This window comes from Paramisgurnus dabryanus, chromosome 16 (genome assembly GCF_030506205.2).
Source record: "Paramisgurnus dabryanus chromosome 16, PD_genome_1.1, whole genome shotgun sequence".
Lineage (NCBI taxonomy): Eukaryota > Metazoa > Chordata > Actinopteri > Cypriniformes > Cobitidae > Paramisgurnus > Paramisgurnus dabryanus.
Genome location: NC_133352.1, coordinates 32,111,628 through 32,135,682, shown reverse-complemented (window position 1 = coordinate 32,135,682; position 24,055 = coordinate 32,111,628). Strand labels below are relative to the sequence as shown.

The 24,055-nt window shown below is 38.6% G+C and overlaps 1 protein-coding gene across 2 annotated transcripts in view; it reads right to left on the bottom strand.

The window, feature by feature from the left end:
- The window catches only part of atg2a (autophagy related 2A), a 39,023-nt gene that overhangs the window by 2,333 nt on the left and 12,635 nt on the right, over positions 1-24,055 (bottom strand). Inside the window, exons 17-41 of one of the 2 annotated variants that reach the window (XM_065275232.2) lie at positions 19,443-19,614; positions 17,163-17,305; positions 16,934-17,076; positions 16,687-16,841; positions 16,451-16,601; positions 16,198-16,382; positions 12,627-12,707; positions 12,437-12,543; positions 12,261-12,353; positions 12,103-12,173; positions 11,938-12,014; positions 9,805-9,975; positions 9,596-9,722; positions 9,290-9,513; positions 8,975-9,204; positions 8,760-8,895; positions 8,481-8,687; positions 8,175-8,276; positions 7,994-8,078; positions 5,121-5,274; positions 4,972-5,041; positions 1,594-1,676; positions 616-737; positions 386-540; positions 148-300 (exon numbers count right to left, since the gene is read on the bottom strand). In XM_065275232.2, coding sequence (XP_065131304.1) covers positions 148-300; positions 386-540; positions 616-737; positions 1,594-1,676; positions 4,972-5,041; positions 5,121-5,274; positions 7,994-8,078; positions 8,175-8,276; positions 8,481-8,687; positions 8,760-8,895; positions 8,975-9,204; positions 9,290-9,513; positions 9,596-9,722; positions 9,805-9,975; positions 11,938-12,014; positions 12,103-12,173; positions 12,261-12,353; positions 12,437-12,543; positions 12,627-12,707; positions 16,198-16,382; positions 16,451-16,601; positions 16,687-16,841; positions 16,934-17,076; positions 17,163-17,305; positions 19,443-19,614 — 3,397 coding nt within the window. Of the gene's footprint in view, positions 1-147; positions 301-385; positions 541-615; positions 738-1,593; positions 1,677-4,971; positions 5,042-5,120; positions 5,275-7,993; positions 8,079-8,174; positions 8,277-8,480; positions 8,688-8,759; positions 8,896-8,974; positions 9,205-9,289; positions 9,517-9,595; positions 9,723-9,804; positions 9,976-11,937; positions 12,015-12,102; positions 12,174-12,260; positions 12,354-12,436; positions 12,544-12,626; positions 12,708-16,197; positions 16,383-16,450; positions 16,602-16,686; positions 16,842-16,933; positions 17,077-17,162; positions 17,306-19,442; positions 19,615-24,055 lie in introns of both variants that reach the window. The other variant, XM_065275231.2, reaches the window with a different exon arrangement.

Here is a 24,055-nt window from a genome sequence, read left to right as displayed (position 1 = left end):
TGTTTATTTTACTTATCGTAAACTGATAAAGTTGTTATATATATATATATATATATATATATATATATATATATATATATATATAAGAAATGTAATAAAATAATCATAAAAGTCATATAAATCGCATTCATAACAATAAAGACTTACTTCTCTGACGGTGTCATAGGCCTTGGCCACACCCTCTCTGAGATCAGCTGGTTGAGGGGTGCGCCTTGGACGCGAGGTGGGCCGTCCCTCTGTAATGTAACGTGTCAGAGGAGGAGTGGGAGATAAGATGTCATACACGGTCTCAGCAGTGGCCTGGAAACAGAAAAATACGGCACAATAAGTAACTGAAATTACAGTTCTTGTGTATCATGTGGTTATTATTTGCCAGTGCACGCACTTGAATCGCTTGCACAAGTCTGTTGCTGAGCTCCAGGGCCGCAGAGGCTGTGGAGGTGCCGAATGATGCTGCCCCCCTCTGGAGCCCTCGAATAATGCGTCCATCCTTCCTGTACTGTTCAATGGGCATCCAGAAGAGATCTCGTACGCCGTGAACTACAAAGTGAAAAGTCAATTAAATATTTAGCATGCACCTTTTACTGTACAGAACTGCACAATATATGTACTCACATAGTTGTACGACAGAATGCATGGGTCCGACACCTCCCAAAATCCCCGGCAGCTGGTTCTTCCTGATGTCAGCAAGCCACTCGTTCACAGCGTATTGAATCACCTTATCAACACCCAGCAGCCTGAGACAAGACAGACACGATTTCAAGGTTGGGAAACAGTCGTGTGTAAGTCGCCAACATTGTGTGGAATTAAATAAAGGGACACTCCATTTTTTTTAAATGTGCTAATTTTCTAGCTCCCCTTGAGTTAAACATTTAATTCTTACCGTTTTGGAATCCATTCAGCTGATCTCCAGGTCTGGCGGTAACAGTTTTAGCATAGCTTAGCACAATCTATTGAATCTGATTAGACCATTAGCATCGTGCTAAAACATTTCCAAAGAGTTTGGATATTTTTCCTATTTAAAACTTGACTCTTCTGTAGTTACATTGTGTACTAAGAACGACAGAAAATTAAAAGTTGTGATTTTCTAGGCAGATATGGCTTGGAACTATACTCTCAAACTGGCGTAATAATCAAGGACTTTGCTGCCGTAACATGGATTATTACACCAGAATATGAGTATAGTTCCTAGCCATATCTGCCTAGAAAATCACAACATTTAATTTTCCATCGGTCTTAGTACACGATTTAACTACAGAAGAGTTGAGTTTTAAATAGGAAAAATATCCAAACTCTTTGGATTTTTTTTGTGCGATGCTAATGGTCTAATCAGATTCAATGGATTATGCTAAGCTATGCTTAAAGTGGTAGCGCCAGACCCGGAGATCGGCTGAATGGGTTCCAAAACGCTAAAAATTAAATATTTAACTCTAGGTGAGCCGAAAAATAAGCATATTTTCTTTCAAAGGTGAAGTGTCTCTTTAATGGAAGTGAACATTTGGTTATGCGAGACTAGCTGGTGTATTACATTGATGCAGACAAGGAGTTACTTAAAAATGAATAAATGTAAGCGAACGGGAGATGATTTAATACCCATGTCTACAACATAATCTCTTCAGCTTCAATTCAGAACAGTTCAGCTGAGCCAGACCAATCAGAATGCCTGCAAACGTTCCCTATGGACAAAAATAGATGATACTGATTAATACTCTAGCAGGATCTTTAAAAAATTGATGGATCTTTAGATTCGAATTAGTTCCTGTGTGCATTCTGTTAAAGGGCACATACAGTCTTGTTCAAAATAATAGCAGTACAATGTGACTAACCAGAATAATCAAGGTTTTTAGTATATTTTTTATTGCTACATGGCAAACAAGTTACCAGTAGGTTCAGTAGATTCTCAGAAAACAAACAAGACCCAGCATTCATGATATGCACGCTCTTAAGGCTGTGCAATTGGGCAATTAGTTGAAAGGGGTGTGTTCAAAAAAATAGCAGTGTCTACCTTTGACTGTACAAACTCAAAACTATTTTGTACAAACATTTTTTTTTTTCTGGGATTTAGCAATCCTGTGAATCACTAAACTAATATTTAGTTGTATGACCACAGTTTTTTAAAACTGCTTGACATCTGTGTGGCATGGAGTCAACCAACTTGTGGCACCTCTCAGCTGTTATTCCACTCCATGATTCTTTAACAACATTCCACAATTCATTCACATTTCTTGGTTTTGCTTCAGAAACAGCATTTTTGATATCACCCCACAAGTTCTCAATTGGATTAAGGTCTGGAGATTGGGCTGGCCACTCCATAACATTAATTTTGTTGGTTTGGAACCAAGACTTTGCCCGTTTACTAGTGTGTTTTGGGTCATTGTCTTGTTGAAACAACCATTTCAAGAGCATGTCCTCTTCAGCATAGGGCAACATGACCTCTTCAAGTATTTTAACATATGCAAACTGATCCATGATCCCTGGTATGCGATAAATAGGCCCAACACCATAGTAGGAGAAACATGCCCATATCATGATGCTTGCACCTCCATGCTTCACTGTCTTCTAGGGCTGTCACTTTTGAGAAAAATCAAATTCGAACGGATTTCGAATATCATGCAATGTATCCGAATATATTCGAATACCCCCCCCCCCCGTGCGCATAAAAAAAACACCGTAATGGAGATTCACAAAATTATTAACAGTGACAGTCATAAACAGGGTTGTCTGGATTACTCTTTTACTTAATGTTTGAAACAGCAGGTTATCAACTTATGAAGAACAAACTTATATATATAGAAAAAACGATTCAGAACAGTTACAAACAATAACGTGACAACTTAAATAGGAGCAGGAGTATATGCAGACCCAAACGGAATTCGCGCCCGCAGATTTCGGCAGAAAACTCAGCGGAATTCGACGGATTTAATGCCCATCATTGACAAGCACACATATCCCGCGCTTGAGCGTGTTCGTGAGAAGTAATCTCATTGACAACAAGCACACATACAGCCTATAACCCGCGCGTTTGTGAGCCGTCATTGACAAGTACATTAACCCTGCGCGTGCTGTTTGCTTGCCCGTTTTTAATGATAGAGAGCACAAACCCTTTGATACTTGAGATGAAATTAAACTTATAGATGAGTTAAGCAGATCTCACTTGACTCTGTCGTCTATGTGACGCGCGACAGTCAACACATCATCATTTCAAATCCGTTTACAAGACGAATGCTGTTGTTGTTTAATATAAAGTTTACATTGCATTGTAAAAATGATGAAATTATCTTCATACATGCTAATTTCATAATGCGAACGTATTAACACGTATTTTTATTCTGCTATAATATTTAACACTATAAACAATATGCCATTTTATATACAAACTATAATTCTATCTTGACATGCACATGAGGTTCATTTTGGTCCCATCTCGTGCGCACAGTTGCTGTCGTCGGTCTCACTCTCAGCCTCCTTCCTATTACGAGGTGTTACTGTAAAAAATGCGCCACACATGGCATTTTAAAAACCGGATGGTTTATTTATAGTTCGAATACGGATATTTTACGTCATGTTCGAATGAATATTCGAATATCGAATAAAAAGTGACAGCCCTACTGTCTTCACTGTGTACTGTGGCTTGAATTCAGAGTTTGGGGGTCGTCTCACAAACTGCCTGTGGCCCTTGGACCCAAAAAGAACAATTTTACTCTCATCAGTCCACAAAATGTTCCTCCATTTCTCTTTAGGCCAGTTGATGTGTTCTTTGGCAAATTGTAACCTCTTCTGCACATGCCTTTTTTTAACAGAGGGACTTTGCGGGGGATTCTTGAAAATAGATTAGCTTCACACAGACGTCTTCTAACTGTCACAGTACTTACAGGTAACTCCAGACTGTCTTTGATCATCCTGGAGGTGATCATTGGCTGAGCCTTTGCCATTCTGGTTATTCTTCTATCCATTTTGATGGTTGTCTTCCGTTTTCTTCCAACGTCTCTCTGGTTTTGCTCTCCATTTTAAGGCATTGGAGATAATTTTAGCTGAACACCCTATCATTTTTTGCACCTCTTTATAGATTTTCCCCTCTCCAATCAACTTTTTAATCAAAGTACGCTGTTCTTCTGAACAATGTCTTGAACGACCAATTTTCCTCAGCTTTCAAATGCATGTTCAACAAGTGTTGGCTTCATCCTTAAATAGGGGCCACCTGATTCACACCTGTTTCTTCACAAAATTGATGACCTCAGTTATTGAATGCCACACTGCTATTTTTTTGAACACACCCCTTTCAACTAATTCAACTAATTGCCCAATTGCACAGCCTTAAGAGCGTGCATATCATGAATGCTGGGTCTCATTTGTTTTCTGAGAATCTACTGAACCTACTGGTAACTTGTTTGCCACGTAGCAATAAAAAAATATACTAAAAACCTTGATTATTCTGGTTAGTCACATTGTACTGCTATTATTTTGAACAAGACTGTATTATGCAAAATCCACTTTTACAAAGTGTTTGGACATAAATGTGTGTTGGCAGTGTGCGAACACAACAACCATACAAAGAAAAAAATAATACTTTTTTTTATCCTCATTAAACCAAAGCTGCCTCATTAGACATGCTGTTTTGATTCTATTGTTAATGTGACATCACATTGATAAAGCCCTGCCCACAGCCAATGACTGACTGGTTTATTTTATCCAAAAGCTTTTCTAAATGTCTTTGTTAGCATGTTGTAGCGCTAATGTGGCTAAATATAACTGTCCCAGATTGTATTCACAGGAATCTGATTTATTTTTAACTAAAAGCGCTCACTGTCTGTTGGTTTAAGGAGTGAGAAGATGAAGCTCATTTGCATTTAAAGGTACTACAGACATGGTGATATGATATGTTGGGTATTTTTAGGCACACCTGAGACTTATATTACATCTTGTAAAAAACATAACTCAAGATGGGAACTAGACAATTATATGATCTTCTACCTGCTCAATGACCACATGCTTTCCTTGATAGTCCAGCCAGATGGGGACTTCTGAAGTGAAGCGAAACTCTCTACAGAAGAAAGAGAACATTACTGATGATTTAGAGGTCCTGTTGCACATTGCAATGTGATTTGGTGTCAGGTCTTTACCTAAAGTAGATTGGTTGGTCAGAGGATGAGGAGGAGCCAGCAGAAGAGGAACTCTGCTCACTATAGGTCGTTTCTACGGAGGCTGCAAGATCGGGACCCAATGCAGAGGCAGGATCTGTGTCGTCCGGATGCTTCAGAGGAGCATCAGTCTTAACTGGAAAAAGAAACGAGCGATAGAGGAGCAGTGGTTAGCCATTTGATACTGAATGTCACCTTGGAGTATAAACCAGGATTCACCAAAAGACTAAAACGGTGAAATGAAGATTTAATAGTCAGCTGTAACGTACCTGGTCTAAGTTTTAAATAGGAAAAATATCTAAACTCTTTGGTTATTTTTAGAGCAATGCTAATGGTCTAATCAGATTCAATGGATTGTGCTAAGCTATGCTAAAAGTGCTAGCGCCAGACCTGGAGATCAGCTGAATGGATTCCAAAACGGTAAAAACCAAATGTTTAACTCTAGGGGAGCTGGAAAATGAGCATATTTTCAAAAAACGTGGAGTGTCCCTTTAATATCCAAATGATTTTTGGCATAAAAAATCATAATTCTGTCCCATATTGTATATGTATTGTTGGTAGGGATGGGCATTCGATTAAGTTTTCTTTGTCGATCGTCGGGAGAATTAACGATCGACTATCGATTAATCATTAATATTTTTATAATAAAATTTGTTATTTAACTTTTATACCTAAAAAATGCTATGAATACAAATATACAGCGTGTTTTTCCTCGATGAGACCTTTATTACAAGATCAACTTGTGGCAGACAGTTAAACTATGTTTCAAACATTTATGTGCGTGCATGTGCGGTGCTCTAAAGCAGCGGAACCTGCAGCTGCGAGCCAGCGTTCTTAAACAGAGACCTCATTATTTCCAAAATAAATAAAAAAACAGATTCATGTTTAACATTTAATTAAACAAAACACATAATACTTAGATCTGAAAGGTTTTGTCAAAATGTAACTCAAAATTATTCAAGCCAGAAGAAAGTGCAAGATATTAGCCTTCCTTACATTAGGCTATAACAAATTAGGCTACTTAAAGCCTTGTGAAAAATAACTAACTTAAGTAACTGGCATAAAACTTCTGCACCAGTCTACTGATTTTTTTTTGAGAAATAAAAGCATGTTTTGGGGTCAGACGCGACCGCAACCCATGGTGACGGTCAGTCCAGCCGCCGCCGAAAACACCCGCTCCGAGGAGACTGACCGGGATGCACAGGTACCTCAGCGCTAACTTGGCTTGTTCCGCATACAGAGTATGTGTGAAACAGCGTGCGTTTTGTGAGCCCCATTCACCATTGTTTAATTATACTAACATAGTCTTTTAGTTTTTATTTGTTGTAAAACAACAGTAGACACACATTTACTATGGTCTCCAACTCCACAATATACCATAACCATGGTATTTGTTGTACAATTGCGGAAATACAAATCGTTATAATCTGCACAAAAAAACCCCACACATTTTCACAATGATAAAATCATGGCTAATTTTCCTAAGGTAGTAATTACAAAATTATATATGTTTGAAAGACAGAGATGCGCACCTGTCAATCTATTACATAACAGAGCGAGGCCAGAGACAAACGTGCTTATAAACGGGAGTAATATGGAATAATGTGTGCATCTTTGAATAACTGTAAGTATACATTTCTTTTAAATATATTTTGTCATATAAAGTTTTGAGACATTGCCTAATAATGCTTTTTTCACTTTAATTGCTCATTTAGACTTATTGTGCGGGTAACAGCGTTTTTGACGCATTTACCTCAGAGATTATTTTGGCAATATTGCTTTTTTCCGGTAATAATAATACAATTTATATTTCAATCCTGTTTCATTGTCTGTTTATTCATTTCATTATGCTGTTATGTTAATGTGAGGATATTTATTTGCCATATGAAACGTGCCGTTATATGAATACTTTTGTATAATATTCAAATTTATGCGGAATAATGTGTGCGTCTTTGAATTCATACAGTTGCTTATTTTTGTCATAAAGTTTTGAGAAATAATAATATTGTGAGGATTTATTTCCATATGAGACGCTTTTTGTCGTTGAATACTCTCGTTTATTATTTTGAAATCATATACATAGGAAATATATAATGTGGAAGGGTAGACTTGCAAAGTTACTCTGCTTATTTTTATTTATGATATATGTGGAGATAAATAAAGCATTGCAAAACTGCTGATTTGATCCATTCAGATCCTGACCACCAGGCTAGAGATTTTAAACATCCTTAATCCACATTTACTACTCTGTCAAATAATATCTAACATATATTGTTTTGTGAAAAAAAATGATGCTTTGTTCTATTGTTTATGCGGAAAAGTGTTCACAGAAAGTGTCAATCACATGAACGTTTTATATGCAGAATAAGCGGTCAGCAGCGCACTGCAACGGGTGCTTGACGGATTCGCCGCACACATACGCAAATGCACTGCATACGCAGTATTTGTGAAACAGGAGTTAGATAAAAAAAATGCATTCAATTAATTGATAACAAATTAACGTGATCGACGAAATTCTTAACAATCAATTATCGATCGTCGATTAATTATGCCCATCCCTAATTGTTGGCTATTGCCATATACCCATGTGACTTATGACCACAAAGATGGACCAAGTTAAGGTGTTATATTTCAGCAATGGGGTTGTAACAAAAGTCTAAATGCCCTCATCACTGCTGATGCTTCTTCAACAACATACACAACAAGTGTATCTTACTGCGTAGAAGGTACGGCGTAGGTCTGACGCAGAAGTATAAATCAGGCTTTAGATTAAATAATTGTAATAATTAATAAATATCTACTTAAAATAATAAGTCATGGGCCATCAAACACATTCTAGACTTTACTACACTTACCCTCAGCCGCAGGGTCGACGGGTAGGTACGGATTAACCCCTGCTGCCAAGGTACTGAAAAAGTCCTTTAGGAAGAAAAGTGCATCCTGGAAAATAAGTAAATTTTTATGATGTGCACTGAGCCTTTTAACCTTAAAGTTGCAGAATAATAAAATAAATGATGTCATATAGATGATACATACCTGGTCTATATTGAGTCGCAGTGGTAATAGACTCACTCTCAGACAACATTCGGGACCGCCCAGACCCGATTCAGGCATCACCTGTAGTGCTTTGACAGTGAGCTGCAGCACAAAACACAAACAGAGACAAAGTTTAAAAAGAAAAAATAAAGTGGATGAATACAGGGATGAATAAAGTGGGTAAAGTCAGTGAGTATGTATCCATCAATCCATATGTCTATATACACATCAAGGGTTAAAACATCAAGAGTGTAATTCATTATGCAACAAGGAGCGCAAGATGGCGTATCGTTCATAAAACCTTACCATGTTGGAGTGTGCTCTGCGCGGCATGCTCTCGCTGGTGTGCAGGTACAGGAACTTGTTGATTTGAGAGGAAGCCAGTCGGTCTCTCACCTCCAGCTCCTGCACAATAAACACCTGACGGGAAATAGGCTGCTCTCCAAGCCCCGCCCCCTCTGCATCCTGCCCCGAGGGCGACAGCACTTGGTACGTCTCATGTTGAAAACTGACCTGGAGAAACAGGAAGTGGTTACAGCTACTAGTGAGTGAAACAAAGTGTCCCATCACACACACTCGTTTTACCTTGGTGAGTTGTATCTCCATGAGCAGCGTGTGCTGCCTGCCACTTCCTCCAACCCAGCGCCAAGAATTTTGGGGCCGCGAAGGTCCGACCGAACGAGAAGGGGATCCGCGTGCGCCGGGAGCGGCTGCTCGAACCCTGAAAAACGTAAACATCTCAAGGCTTTGTAGCCTGCGTGTATCGTGTGATTTCTTTGAGACTCTGATCTCAAACCTACTTATGACTGTGCTGTGTGTGAGCGGAGCTGGGTTTGCCGCCGAAATCTTTCCCACCGTACAGGTGCCATATAATGGATACTTCTCGGAGCACAACTCTATTCTGAGGCACCGGAAACCGGACCGGAGCACGCAGCAGGTCTGAACTGCCTCGTGGCCGTGAGAAATAGCCATCACGGACCTTTATAGGGTCGTGGGACAGCAACGTCACCACAGGCTCACCATCTCTAGGCTGACAGAGGAGTTATCGTTATATTGAAAAAAATATATATTTAAAAGAAAAGCAAATGGATGTCTATCAAACTGCAGGTACAGACCGGAATGCCCATCCCAGGAGCTTCTAGGATGCAAAAGTCGTCATTGTCGGTGGAACCTTCGGAGCCGTCCTCTGACATCACATCCGCATGAACCTCCATAGCTGTGGTTACCAGTCCGTCAAGATCAGACTCCTCCCCTTCCAATACAGAGGGGCGGGGTTTAGGGGCTTCTCCCGGGAACAAGTAGACCGAGACAGGTGAGGCTCGACGGATGGAGGGAGAGCCTGCTGGAAAAATATAGGGTGGACAAATAAATGTTGTTCTGTTACACACATACACACACACAGATACAGTTGCTTGCATTACCAGAATCTTGTCCGTCTTCCTGCAGGATTCTCTCTGTGTCAATTAAGGCATCCGTGAGGTCATACTGATTAATCTCCGCCGTCTCCGCTGGTGGACAGGAAGGCAGGGAGGCGGGACTTTCGGATAGCTGAAGGAAACAGACACTCCAGAGTTAAAATCTAAAGGTAAAAAATATTAAGTTTACCAGTACTGTAGCAGACAAATCTCACCGGAAGCTTCTGTCCGGCAATTTCTGTGGGAGACGTGTGGCGGGGTGGAGGATGAAGGTCGCCCTGAGAGACCAGGTACTGCAGAATGTTGACCAGAGCAGCGCACGAGTCTGCGCAGGTGTGCACGTGAACGACGTTATTGGAACAGCGAAGCTCGAACAGCGGCTGGGTCTGGAAATATTGCACATTGATAATAAAGCCATTTCAGAGAATTGTTTCTAAATAGATCTTAAAGGGATAGTTCGGCCAAAAACGATATTAAACCCATGATTTACTCACCCCCAAGCTGTCCGAGTTGCATATGTCCATCGTTTTTCAGACAAACACATTTTCGGATATTTTAGAAAATATTTTATATCTTTCAGTTGATTAAATGTAATGTTACGGGGTCCAGCAATAGTCCACGACCTTCAAGTCCAAAAAAAGTGCGTCCATCCTTCACAAATTAAATCCAAACGGCTCCAGGATGATAAACAAAGGTCTTCTGTGGGTAATCCGTGCAGTGTTGTTGTAGAAATATCCATATTTAAAATGTTATTAACGTTATAAACTACCTTCCGGTAGCGCCGCCATCTTAGACTCAGGAGAGAGTATTAGCGTAGTGTACGCACTTTTCTTAGTGACGTATGACAAATTCGGAGGGTGGGGGCACAGAGCAGCAGCAGAGAAACTCTGTACGCTGCGTAAGCTCTCATCCTGAATGCGCATCACTCTAAGATGGCGGCGCTACCGGAAGGTAGTTTATAACGTTAATAACATTTTAAATTTGGATATTTCTACAACAACACCGCACGGATTACCCACAGAAGACCTTTGTTTATCATCCTGGAGCCGTTTGGATTTAATTTGTGAAGGATGGAAGCACTTTTTTTGGACTTGAAGGTCGTGGACTATTGCTGGACCCCGTAACATTACATTTAATCAACTGAAAGATATAAAATATTTTCTAAAATATCCGAAAATGTGTTTGTCTGAAAAACGATGGACATATGCAACTCGGACAGCTTGGGGGTGAGTAAATCATGGGTTTAATATCGTTTTTGGCCGAACTATCCCTTTAAATGTTAGAAATGTAAAAACTATAAACTATGTAGCATTAAACAGTTTTTTCAGATTTCTGTGTTTAAGATTATTTGGGCGGGGCTAAAACGGTGGCTTGATGACACACTGGAGCCAGTGAAGATGGCTCCGCCCCTAACACAATCGCAAGCATCCATTCAGGTTGTAGCGGTATTTAAGTTAAAGGAACATTCCACTTTTTTGAAAATATACTCATTTTCCAGCTCCCCTAGAGTTAAACATTTGATTTTTTTCCGTTTTGGAATCCATTCAGCTGATCTCCAGGTCTGGCGCTTGCACTTTAAGCATAGCTTAGCATAATCCATTCAATCTGATTAGACCATTTAGCATCGCACTATATATATATATATATAAAATATTATAATATTTTCCTCTATAAAATGCGACACTTCTGTCGGTACATCGTGTACTAAGACCGACAAAAAATTAAAAGTTGCGATTTTATAGGCAGATATGGCTATGAACTGTACTCTCATTCTGGCGTAATAATCTAGTTCCTAGCCATATCTGCTTAGAAAATCGCAACTTTTAGTTTTCCGTTGGTCTTAGTACACGATGTAACTACAGAAAAGTCAAGTTTTAAATAGTAAAAATATCGAACACTTTAATTTTTTTGAGCGTGATGCTAATGGTCTAATCAGATTCAATGAATTATGCTAAGCTATGCTAAAAGTGGTACCGCCAGACCTGGAGATGGGCTAAAAATCAAATATTTAACTCTGGGGGGGGGGGTCTGGAAAATAAAAATATTTAAAAAAAAAGTGGAGTGTCCCTTTAAGAGAAACGGCAGCTTTCCATGAGTGGGCGTGGTTTCAGCACTGACAGCAGACACGCCCCCAACGTTTGATTGCAGACAATTCTGCTTACTTTCCCAGATTTTCATAATTTACTTGGTGGTTTTTATTTTTCAAATTTATCTTGGTATTTTATAACACACTTTACTGTGGTGTGATAAACTCTGAACACATATTTAATATCACTTTAACACAGAAAAATATATACTAATAATTTAAATGTATGGAAAAATCATGTCACTCATAGTGGGACACTAACTGGTTTACTGGAGTCCGTTCCTTTCCATGTGGTGATGGCCAACTCCAACAGATCGATGTCTAACACGCACACATAGTCTAAGACAGAGAGAGATAATATCATTAAAATATACTTTTTACTGCTTATTCACACATCCAACCAGAAGTGCATCAATTGAAAACAAACCTCGTCTCAAATCCACCGTATCGCCTTCACATTTATCTGACAGGTACAGTGCAGAGTCATCCAAGATAAACCTGACAAAAATTACAAAAAAACCCAATCAAAACAACAATCTCATCATCTCCATAATACCGTCAAGGTCGCAAACCCATAATCGGTACCTGAGATGAAAGGTTGCCGTGTCTACGATGATGTTGCTGGATAGAGAGAAGGACTCTGCGGTAAACAAAACTCGCAGAGGAAGATAGAGAGGTCTGGAGGAGAGAAAAAACAAAGAAAGAGTAAAAAAGTCTGTAGGGATATTTGAAAAAAACTACTGCCGGGAGTATTGTGATACCTGTAGTCAACCGCGCAGGTGGCCAGATGAGTGTGTAGTACTGTAATGACAGCAGGTGCGGTGTATCCTAAAATGTCATCATCTATAACATCAAGGAAATCAACTATCTGCATAAAAAAATGCAATATGCACATTAGACCAATCCGACACACCGGTGAAGAGATTTAAGCTTCATATGCAGACTGCCAACCTGTTCATGCCAGCTGTGATTGGTCAATGCCATGTGATGTCGTAAAGTAGCACCATGGAGTCGCAATGCAACCACAAACTCCTGCAAAAGGAAAAAAGTCACAAATTAGCAATTCCATAAATGTCAACCATATTATGAAAAGTAAAGTTTTTAACCACACTGAAATCTTAGATGCCAATATTTGGTGGTTATATATAAATACCCATGCAAAGTATCTGTAAACATTTTTAAAGCATTTTTACTTTTTTTAATAGTTCAAATTAAGTGCAAATTTCAGAAATGATCCAGATTCCATCAAGTATTTTCCTCATAAAAGCGCATACAAAAATTAAGTGAAAATAAATAATAAATGTTCTTTAACTCTTTCCCCACCATTGATGAGTCATCTCGTCCATTAACCTTTATTGGTTGTTCGGGCTTTTAACAGCCACTGTGTTTTTTTAGTGGTCTTAATTTGGCCACAACTTTCTCTGCATTTCAGCAAAAGGAATGATTTTTGGTGACAAATCCTATATTGACACATATTTTGAGAAAATGCTTTGAAATTTTGCAAGAATTCAACAATATATCGTGAGCAAATTTAATACCCATTCGTAGTGATGCACCGATGTATCGGCCGCCGATATTTATCGGCCGCTTTCTGATGAATTTGAAACCATCGGCATATCGGCAATAGCACGAAAAAGGCTGATACCGATTGTTTATTAATTATCTGCATAAAGAAATCCATTATATGTAAAAAAAAAATGAGTTAATATTGTTAATAAAAAAAATGCTGAATATCAAAAAACACCTTTGAAGGTTGTCATGCTGTCTTATTATATTTGTTTTAGCTTAACTTGTGCCTCTCTTATTATGTTGGTCAGTTGAATGCTAATCAGATCCAATCCATGTTCAGTAAAAATAATTTGATGCAGAAATAAACTAGCTAATAGACCAACTGTATAGTATTGTATACAAGTGTTTAATATCGGTATCGGCCAGAAGTTGTCTGTTAAAATCGGTATCAGTCCAAAAAAATCCTATCGGTCCATCCCTACCCTTTTGGTTGTTTGTGGCTGTTTACAAATTAAATGGCTGTAAAAATGTATCAGATTAATTTTTCACATTTTTTGCATAAATCTGTTAATTAACCTCAGTACCGATCAAAACTACAAAAATTCCACAACTTAACTCTTTGTTGTCTTTTATTGCCAAGTTTATAAGTTATGTCACTGATTTGGGGAAATTACAGATTTTCAATATAAGAGATTGTGGACAGGATTTTTTTAAGCCTTCTTGGGCATTTGAAAGATTAGTAAAATGTTTAGTTTTTGACCAGCATCAGATAAAAAAAAAATTCTCCTCAATTTGTTGTTTGTGGCTTTTTGCCCCTTTGACTTCCATAATAACAACATTTCTTGAAAATTTGCCATTTTTACTGCTGATCACCATGTGGCACCATGTAACCTTTAGTAAAGGGCTAATGGTGCCACATGGTGATCAACAGTAAAAATAAAAAAATGTATCTCTTTGCAAAAGGAAAAACCACTTTCAATCAAGAATGCATGATTATATGAAGTCATGGCTTTGCAAACAAAAAAAATGACAGTATAATGAAAGTCAATGGGGCAAATCTGATGCTGCACAAAAACTAAAATGTATCAAAGCCAATGTTTTTACCAATCTTTGACATAACCAAGACTATAAAAAATACCAAAAATCTCAGTAGTGCCTCACTGCAGAACACAACATCCAGGGGTCGGGGTTGGATTTAGATCCAGGGGCGGAGCTGGATTCCGATCCAGAGATCCCATTGGTCGCCAGTTTTACCACAAGACACATCATACACGTGTTGCTGCGTTACCATTTCCGCATTAAGTCGTAACTAAAATAAGTTATTATTTTGACATAAAAACTAACTTTACTTATGACTACAATAAAAGTAGTGCCTTTAGGATGAAATGTAAGTTTTTTGCTATAATGTTTTGGAGTAAAACATTTCGGGTACGCCTACTACGAGTAATCTTACCACATGCAGTTTAAGACCTATTAATGGATACAGTATAAATATGCATAATTATTAAAATATATAGGCTATGGCATGTTATTTAGAAATTAATAAATTGAATGTTTATCTTGTATGGACTTTGAACTTGTTTTAACGCGTCTTTTCTTACAGCCATTAGGAAACAGGTTTCCCTCGTAGATGGTTTACTTTTTTATTTGCTAATAAAAGATATCAAATAAATTTGTTTTTATATTTACTCGTATAGGAATAGCTGTGTTATAAGTGGGATAATGTACAAATAAATCCCTTCAGTGATATCAAACTGTCGGGAACGTGTCCGTACCTCTCCTTACACCTAACTGTGATACTTTCTAAATTATGAATCTTTCTCAACTATATTATTAATCAAACGTACACTTAAATTGATAAGAGCAAACGTTGGCGACCACAGGTTGCAACTAATTGCGGGCTGCAACAACGCAAATATACTGGTTCTTTTGGCGGAACCAAGTATATAAAGTGGGAGGAGTTGGATCTAGGTTTGGCCTAACATATAAAGTGCGTTATAAATAAAATTTATTATTATTATTTATTAGATCCAACCCCGCCCCCTGGATGTTGTGTTCCACAGTGAGGACCATCTCAAAAATCTAGTCCACAATCACTTTTTATATTGAAAATCAGTCATTTTGTGTGTTTCCCCCCAAATCAGTGAGATCACTTATAAACAACAAAAAAATTCAAATAAACATTTGGTAGTTTTGATCAGTACTGAGGTTGATTAACAGATTTATGCAAAAAAAGTCATCTGATAAATTTTTACAGCCTTTAACAGCCACGAACAACCAGAAAGAGTAGTGAATTTGAACAACCCACAAGGATTAAGAGATAATGCATCCCTGCCAATCCATATTTCCGCTATTATCCACTAGGTGGCGCTCTTTCACAACTTATAAAACATTAAAGCATCCACTGATCCAAAACCAGTAAAAACAAGTGTATGGTTTGATCATCGCTCTGAATCTGATCTCTATCAAAAAATCCTTCACAAAAATGCAATTTTCTTTTTGTTCAAAATATGGTATTTTTTAAGAAACCTACTCATATTTAAGAAGTGATAAAAAGAGAACAAATGAAAATAGAATGAAATGTTTTTTTTCTTAAAAGCAGAAGCACTGTTCTTTCATTTGATATATTGTAAGTAATATATTTAAAGAAGAACATTTTCTGGAGGCATTCAACTTTTTAGAAATCATAAAAAATGCTGCCACTGACTGGCAAGTTTTATTTATAAAAACACGGGCAGGGAAGAGTAAAAGAGCCGTCCCTTCTCCATGTATTGGTTTTTATTGCACAAAATTCCTACAAAATGTGTTGTCTCCCAAAAACTAGTGTTTTATTTGTCACATCGCATGCATGTTTACCTTATCTAAAACAGAAAACAGGAGTATAGACGGTTCATTCTCTTAGAATTTATATTTCAAGTTTTGAAATTCCCAGGAATTGCTCAAATGCATTACTTCATAATAATAAAAGTGTCTACAGGTGATGCAGTGGCAAACAAGGCAGTAAAACACAAACCTTGACATTTCTCTCAAGGTCTAATGTGATTTTAATGGCGGTCGACAGCATTTGAATGTCAGATTCCCGTCCACCGACGCTGCTCACCCCCACCTCCGTGGGGTAAATGGTAGGGTCCAGATAGCCGGGGGCAGTGAATCTGGGCATTTCCAATCTTGCAGGGATAGGAGAGTCGGCTACCTCCGCTGTAAATATAAGAGAAAGACGCTAAATACCTGTAACTTCAAAATTGAAATGTCCTTTATGATGTTACCTTTATGATAGAGCTCCACTTTTCTGCTCTCTATGGTCAGGAAGTTAAGATTGGGATTGTTCAGATGTTGCGACACACTAAAAATCTTCCCCCCTTCTAAATCCAAAACGAGTTCCCCGTGACAATCTTCCACTTTGCGGCCAGCTTCATTCTAGAGATGAAGAGAACAACTTAGGGAACAATAACATATGTAGGTTAGTGACATTTTGAACTAATGATTTTTTCCTGAGAATAACCTTGCAGTCAGTCACGGCCTGAAGGCGACCTTTGCCGATCAGCACAGTTAAACAGAGCAAGCTGAGTCCGTGGCTAGACTGGGGCTCCACTTGTTTCCTTCGCTTCGATTGGCTGGCTGAGTAAAACTGAGTATCTTCCTCCTCAGAGTCCGATTCTGCGATGAGAGGATACGAAAATAATATTATGAGAGAATCTTTCATTGAAACCAAAGCATGTTTTTGTTTGAAATACAACATGGGGACTGACCCAGTCTGAAGGCAGATTTACAAAGGTAAAACTCATCATCTTCAGGTCTGCGATGATGTGAGGGACTACGGTGTAAGGAAGAGGAGGGTGCTTGGGGAGGTGGAGAGGGAGGGGGCTCCCACATCAACAGATCATTATTAATCCTGGAGAGAAAGAAAGATGAACAATGCTAATCAAATCCTAAACCTGAAAATGGGATTAACTTTTGATGGCAGTAGTGTAAGCAAACCTGTTGTATATGCTCTGGAAGGCTTCTTTACTGGGCAGGAGGACACATGCTACAGGAAACGTGATATCAACCACATACTGACATTGAGATATACATTGAGACTGAAACTCCTTCATTTCCTCTGGGTCTGCTGGTATCACCATCTGAAACAGATGAAATCCAGACAGAAGACAAAGTAAATTACTGTAATGATGTTGTGATACAACAAATAGAATGAGATATAGGTGCAAGCAAAACAAGATGACAAGCAAATGTGGACACATGTGATGATGAATTTGGGAAAGCCAATGAATTAAGTCATAAGCCAAAATAGCCATTTTTATTTATATTGGGACCTGTGCATGTCAGGTGACTTTAATGACATACAACAAGTTTCATATGTCAATGCACTAGAGATTGGCAGAAATACGGCAATTTCAGCGTGAGAATAGATTGGTCTAAAATCTTTTAATAACCATGTCAAGAGTGGTAGAGATGCACCGAATGTTTGGCAACCGACACTATTCGGCCATATAGCAAAAAAGCATTTGAAAGTGAAGCAGGTGAAATTACAGAAAAAAAAATTCCAAACGATAATGTTTTTGATGAAAAAAAGAGCAACCGGCGTAGGAGTTATGCCCCGTTCACAAATACAAGCGGCACGCAGAACAAAGCGACAAAATCCCACCGGCATGGGGTGTCTTCAGCGACACAACGATGTGGAGAACAGTTCAATATTTTATGCAAATGACGAGTGACTTTCATGAGCGACTACTAATAAAAGTGAGGTCAGGTCAAGTCAACCTTTTTTTATATAGCACATTTAAAAACAACAGAGGTTGAGCCAAAGTGCTTTACAAATAAATAAAAATTTAAAAAACAGTTAAAAAACAACAACACATAATTCTATCTATAAGTGAAACAGTGTAGTTTATGTCGGCCATTCCCAAACTGTGGTCTGCGGACAACTAGTGGTCCGTGAGGGTACTGCAGGTGGTCCGTGTAAAGGCAAAATAAAATATAAAAGAATATATTTTATTAAGAAAAATTTATTTTTTTAAGAATATGTTTTAAGAATCTGTTGTGATGACCAGTTAAAGTTTTAGTGCTAGTAAGCCTATTTACAAGTGCAGATAAATTCAGGACTTTGTGTAGACATATTTTATTATGAGTATTATGAGGTGGTCCGCGAAAATTCTTGATTACAAATAGTGGTCCACACACACAAAAAGTTTGAAAACCCCTGGTTTATGTCCTCTGTCTTTTACTGAAAGGATGGTTACTCATTTGGTCATACAACTAGAATTAGGAACACCTCCTAAAGGCGGGGTGCATGATCTCTGAAAGCCAATGTTGATATCTGAAATCACCTAAACCAACACACGCCTACCCCAATAGAATCTGGACCTTCTTTTGATAGACCCGCCCCACACATACGCAACCCAGGCAACGATGTCTGTTAGTAGACACGCCCCTTACTGCTGATTGGATATGTGTTACTCGGCCCAACTACCTTTTCCAAAGCGTTTCTCAAAAATTGTGCAGCCCGCCTTTAAAGGGATAGTTCACTTTAAAATGAAAATTCTGTCATCCTTTACTAAACCTCATGTTGTTCTAAACCTGTATGAATTTTGTTTTTTCTGATGAACACAAAAGAAGATATTTCGAGAAATGATGGTAAACACACAGCAGTAAGTGACCATAAACTTGGGGATAAATTATGAAGAAAATATTTTAATAAATGATGGAAAGCACACAGTTGACGGTACCCATGAAATTCCATCATATTTTTTTATTCCTACTATGGAAGTCTATGGTCACTTACTGCTGTGTGTTTACCATCATTTCTCAAAATATATTCTTTTGTGTTCATCAGAAAAAAGAAATTCATACAGGTTTAGAACAACATGAGGACGAATAAATTAACTTTCATTTTAACGACCTTTATTAAAAGGGATGGGCGACACACATGGTAATGTGAACACAGCGTGAGAGGCACACACACTTTATAAACGCAGCAAACATGTTGGCAGTGTGGAAGCATTTATTTGATCTTACTTTTGGCTATTTTCAATCAAACATTCAGCACATCCCTAGTGCTATTTCGAAAAACGCTTTTTAATGACAGAAATGACGTCGTAAGGTGCAATCAAATCGACACAAGCCAGAAAATACATCCTGATAAAACACATGTACTTTAAATACACTGCAAACTGCTTAAATGCCAAACGTCATAACTGTAACTTTAATAAAACAATCAAAATAAAAAACAAGCGATAAACAAATAAGAAACAGACGTACCTCCTCTGTCTCAAACATAGTGCGGTTGGATGAGAATGGAGAGCTGTTCTTCTCTCGGAGCTCACAGGGATTCTCCAGGGACACAGAGCCCAGACCTAAATCTCCATTCAGACCTTCACACGGACCTCTGTTTTCAGACCCTGCCGCTCCCTCATGCACACGCACCTGGATCCTAAAGACAGCAGGTAAAGTTGACCATTATTCAATCACCGTTTTTGTCATTTGAGTTAAAAAAAAAAAATTGATGATCTTGATGTAGACATATTTTTATTGATTTGAAATGTATTTGTTGTCAAGCAATTCCGGAGATTTCAGACTTTCCTGGTGAAATTCCCAAATCAAATTCAGGCAAATTTGTGAAATATAACATTAATTCCTCTGTTAAAATCTTGAAAATAAACTTCACCAATTACCAAAAATTCCACTCACATTTGAATTCTGACCTCTTGTACAAACACATTTACTTACAGTACCTTGCTAAATGTGTACGTATGCATTTAGTTTTTATATAAAACTCATTATAAAAATCTTAATTTTTTTATACCATAAAAAATAATTAATCTGAATTTATCAAAAAAATAAACATTTTGTCTGATGTACACATAGGGGCCGGGATGTCCCGTGTTTTGTGCCTAATTTATTTATCCTGTATGATACGTCCTGCGTCCCGTTTTTTGAATGCTACGTTGATCTAACCAGTGACTGATTTAACAGGCTTGTTCGACTTCATGTGGTGCCACAAGAAACGAAAGGCAGATAACATCAAAATCCTGTAAGAGCGATTTGAGAAATCATACCGAGGAGACAGCTATCGAAATGCTCTCACTGTACTTTGATGCATCCACCGGTCAGTTTTTGCGCCGCCACAAGCAGTGTGTCACAGCAGAAGTGTTTTAGACCGATATTAAAGGTAATTAAAATGTTACTCAATTAAAGGACTGTGTTAACAGTAAATTGACAAACTAAATAAACCTACCGTATGTTGCCAAGGCATAAGAGGTATAGATTTAAGCAATATCGCTCAAGTAGGAGTGTGATATAGCTCTATATCATCACGGCTGTGATAAGGCCAGAGGCACGAGGCCGTAGGCCGAGTGCCGGAGGCAATCACAGCCGTGATGATATAGAGCTATATCACACGACTCCGAGAGCGATATTGCTTTTATACAACAGTTCGACGGCACACGTTTGAAAAACGAAAACTAGAAAACAACAACGGAGTTATTTTAAAAGCCTCTTTGTTTGAGACCTACTTCTTCCGCCACGGATTTGAGGGCGGCCAGAATGACAGGTAAAACTTTCGGCTGCTTTGAATCTCATAACAACTCAATGGACGGAAAAGCCGTTTCTTTATATTACCGTTTCTTGGTCACAAAGTGTAGTTTTAAGATTAGTTCAGTCGAGAATGTGTATGTATTATATTTAAATCTGCAGTCGATTAGTAAAGATAGCGCCTGTTTGAACGAGTGCTTACTGAGATTCGGTACGAATGAGAACCAAAGCATGAGCGGACGTCAGTGTTCACTCGCCCCGCTGACCACCGCCCTCTCTGGGCTACATCTCTGACGGGGATTCCCTGGCTCTTATGTTGGCCTTGTTTGTTTATGATCGTCAAAATGAGATCAAATCAGCAGTATTTGGTGTCATAATAAAACTATTACTTGTTTTTTATTCATATTTAGTGTCTTTTGTGTTGTTATTGTTTTGGCGTGAGGTAAAAGTTAATAAAACTATACTTATTCTTAACGCGATACGAGCACTCGATTATTATTATTAAACTTTGTTCTTGTCAGTACTATATAAAACGTTTTTTTATAAGTGTCAGAGAGATGTTTTTGCATGCTGCTTATAAATATACCAGTGGCGATATCTCATAACATGTTTTAATAGTCACGTCACGATAAAGTAAATGATCAATTTCCACATTTAAAAGCTGCGGTGCTTACCTGCAATTCCACGGTGTTTTCGCGTTCTGATAAGAAATATAGCTCCAGAAAAAAACGAGTGTTTATATTCCTCTTTCCAAGTGTTAATCGTCCACACTAGTGATGGGTCGTTCGCGAACGAGCGGCTCTAAGAGCTGATTCTTTGTAGCGAACGAGCAGAGCCGAATCTTCAGACGCAGGCAGGGGAGCCAGCTCTTCTAAGGGAGCTGAGCCAGAAGAGCCGAATCTATGAAAAGAGCCGGACTGGCATCACTAAAATGTAGAGCCGGAGCTTGAGCCGAATCAATGGAAAGAGCCGGACTGCCCATCACTAGTTCACACGATGTGACAAGACATTTCTCCCATTAACTTTAACGTAACATCCAAGAGCGCTGATCTTTGACGGAATAATAACTTCCGATTGGGGATTCACAGACTGATTTATGAGCTAGTAAACTAATGAGACACACGGAGAGTGATTCAAAACAGCGCGTCTGTGTTTTTCCATTCAGAGATGAGCCTGCTTAAAACCTCCATTCACTAGGTGGCGGAATGATACAGTGAAGCGGTTACAGTGCCGTTATCAGCACAATATCGCATAGCTCTTAGCCAATCAGATTCGAGAACCAGAAAGAACTGTTGTATAATAATATTTAATTAGGAGATTAGCTATCATTTTGACAAATGGCTTAAATACACTTTACACAAAACCAGGGCTCTGAACCGGTTCAAGGAACGAAAACGAAAACCGGAAACGAACGAAATTTTAACAGGAACAAAAACGAAAACTAAAACGAAATCAATTTTAATCGTTCTGAACAGAAACGTTTATTTAAAATGACCATTAACCGGTTAATAACGTTATTTTATCGTTTTCTTTAATATTGTACTTATCAGTGACCAATCATGATTTGAACAGTACAACATGTGACTTTGACGCATCAAGCGTGAGTGACTTTGACAGACACATAAGCCGTTTCTCAATATGCGTTCTTGTCTGTACTTGTGTTCTTGCGGACTTGTGAAACGTCATCAGTCGCGGCCCAAGTACTGTTCCAATTCAAAGTTCGCATCAAGCCCAAGTTCACATAAAATCCCCGGATGTGTTCTTGATCCGCCCATTTTATCGAGGATGCATCAGAGGAGACTTGTGTGGACTTATGACAGCGAAGTTTCCCAGAATGCATTTCGTGTCAGGAGTTCGTTCTTCCGAGTCTGAACTTACAAGTTCGAACTACGAAGGACACAAGTCCGAGTTCAGCGTACTTGGTTTTGAGAAACGGCTATAGCGTGAGTGAAATGCCCGCGCAGCAGTCATCGAGTCTCCGGCCCGATAGCATTTGTCTTAAACAACCACAAAGCTACCCATCAAATGTTCAGAGGTATGTTTAAGTTAAAACTTGCTTGGAAAAATGAAGATGCAAACTGTAACTCAAAAAACCCAGGGGACTTATACCACTGTCAATTACTTTTTAGATGGGTCGCCACCAAGAAATTCCTTTTCGTTATTATTCGTTAGTCTTAACAAGTCTGTCTGCAATATTGAAGGATGTGGGGGAGAAGTACAGTAGCCGGGAATCACTAAGGTAACTTGAACCTCATTCACACAGACCTCTGGTCCCAGAAAATACCCGTAAAATTGCCAGACAAGCGTCTGTGTGAACAAAAACTCGTTCCGTTAATCTTCTGGGATCGTTGCCGGAAAGAGGACCTAGTAAGATACGCGGGTAACCCTCTGTGTGAACAAGAATGCCATAAAGGGCGTGTCGAAGTGAGGACGTGCGCGTCATCATCACAACACAAGTTATGGTTCAGCTCCTTACAACGAGAGATAATATGTATATAAACATTAACCACGAGAAATGTTGCAAACTAACATGTATATAAACATTCACCACGAGAAATGTTGCAAACTAGATTGAAGCAGTTATCAGGAAATGATATATGAGACGCATAAACAATGACGCACGTGCCGTAGTGAGGACGCGCGTGTCATGGCAACATGAAGTTGGTTCAACTCTTTAAAATGAGGGATTTACAACATTCACTACGAGAAATGTCAGCAGACTGGACTGAAGCAGATATCAGGTAAGTTAGCTCGTTACTCACTGCGTTGAAACGGAGATCATTCAGCAGCATAAAAGAATATCGCGTCACGTGCTCATTTGAGCCATAATAAACGAAAATACCCGCATGTCAAATATCCACTCTGAAGCTGAGATCATTCACCAGCATAGAACTGTGCGTTCACGCGCTCCTTTATAGTCTTATCATAAACAAAAATGCACGCCAGTTGTTTCTGGGGATAGAAATAATATATAATATGCAAACTTCAGACGCTGCGTAGAAGAGAGGGCGGGACTTTCAACAGGTCGCGTGTCTTTCCGGGACCATCAGATGCCGTGTAATCTTGGCAGTGTGAACAAACAAAAACTCTAACCATTCCGGAAAAATCCAGGATGCATTTTACGTGTATTTCCCGGAATGTGTGTGTGAAAAGGGCTTTACAGAGGCACATTTAACACAAACATCCAGCAGAGTATGCTGCGGTTTCAACCAGTAAAAGACATGGTTGAAAACGGGTCGTTTTTCAGCTGTTTATACTTAAAATGAATGCAGGTATTTCTTTTGTGGTTTTAACAATTAATGAAATGTTGAAGTTTAGTTATATCATGTGTTATGTTATTA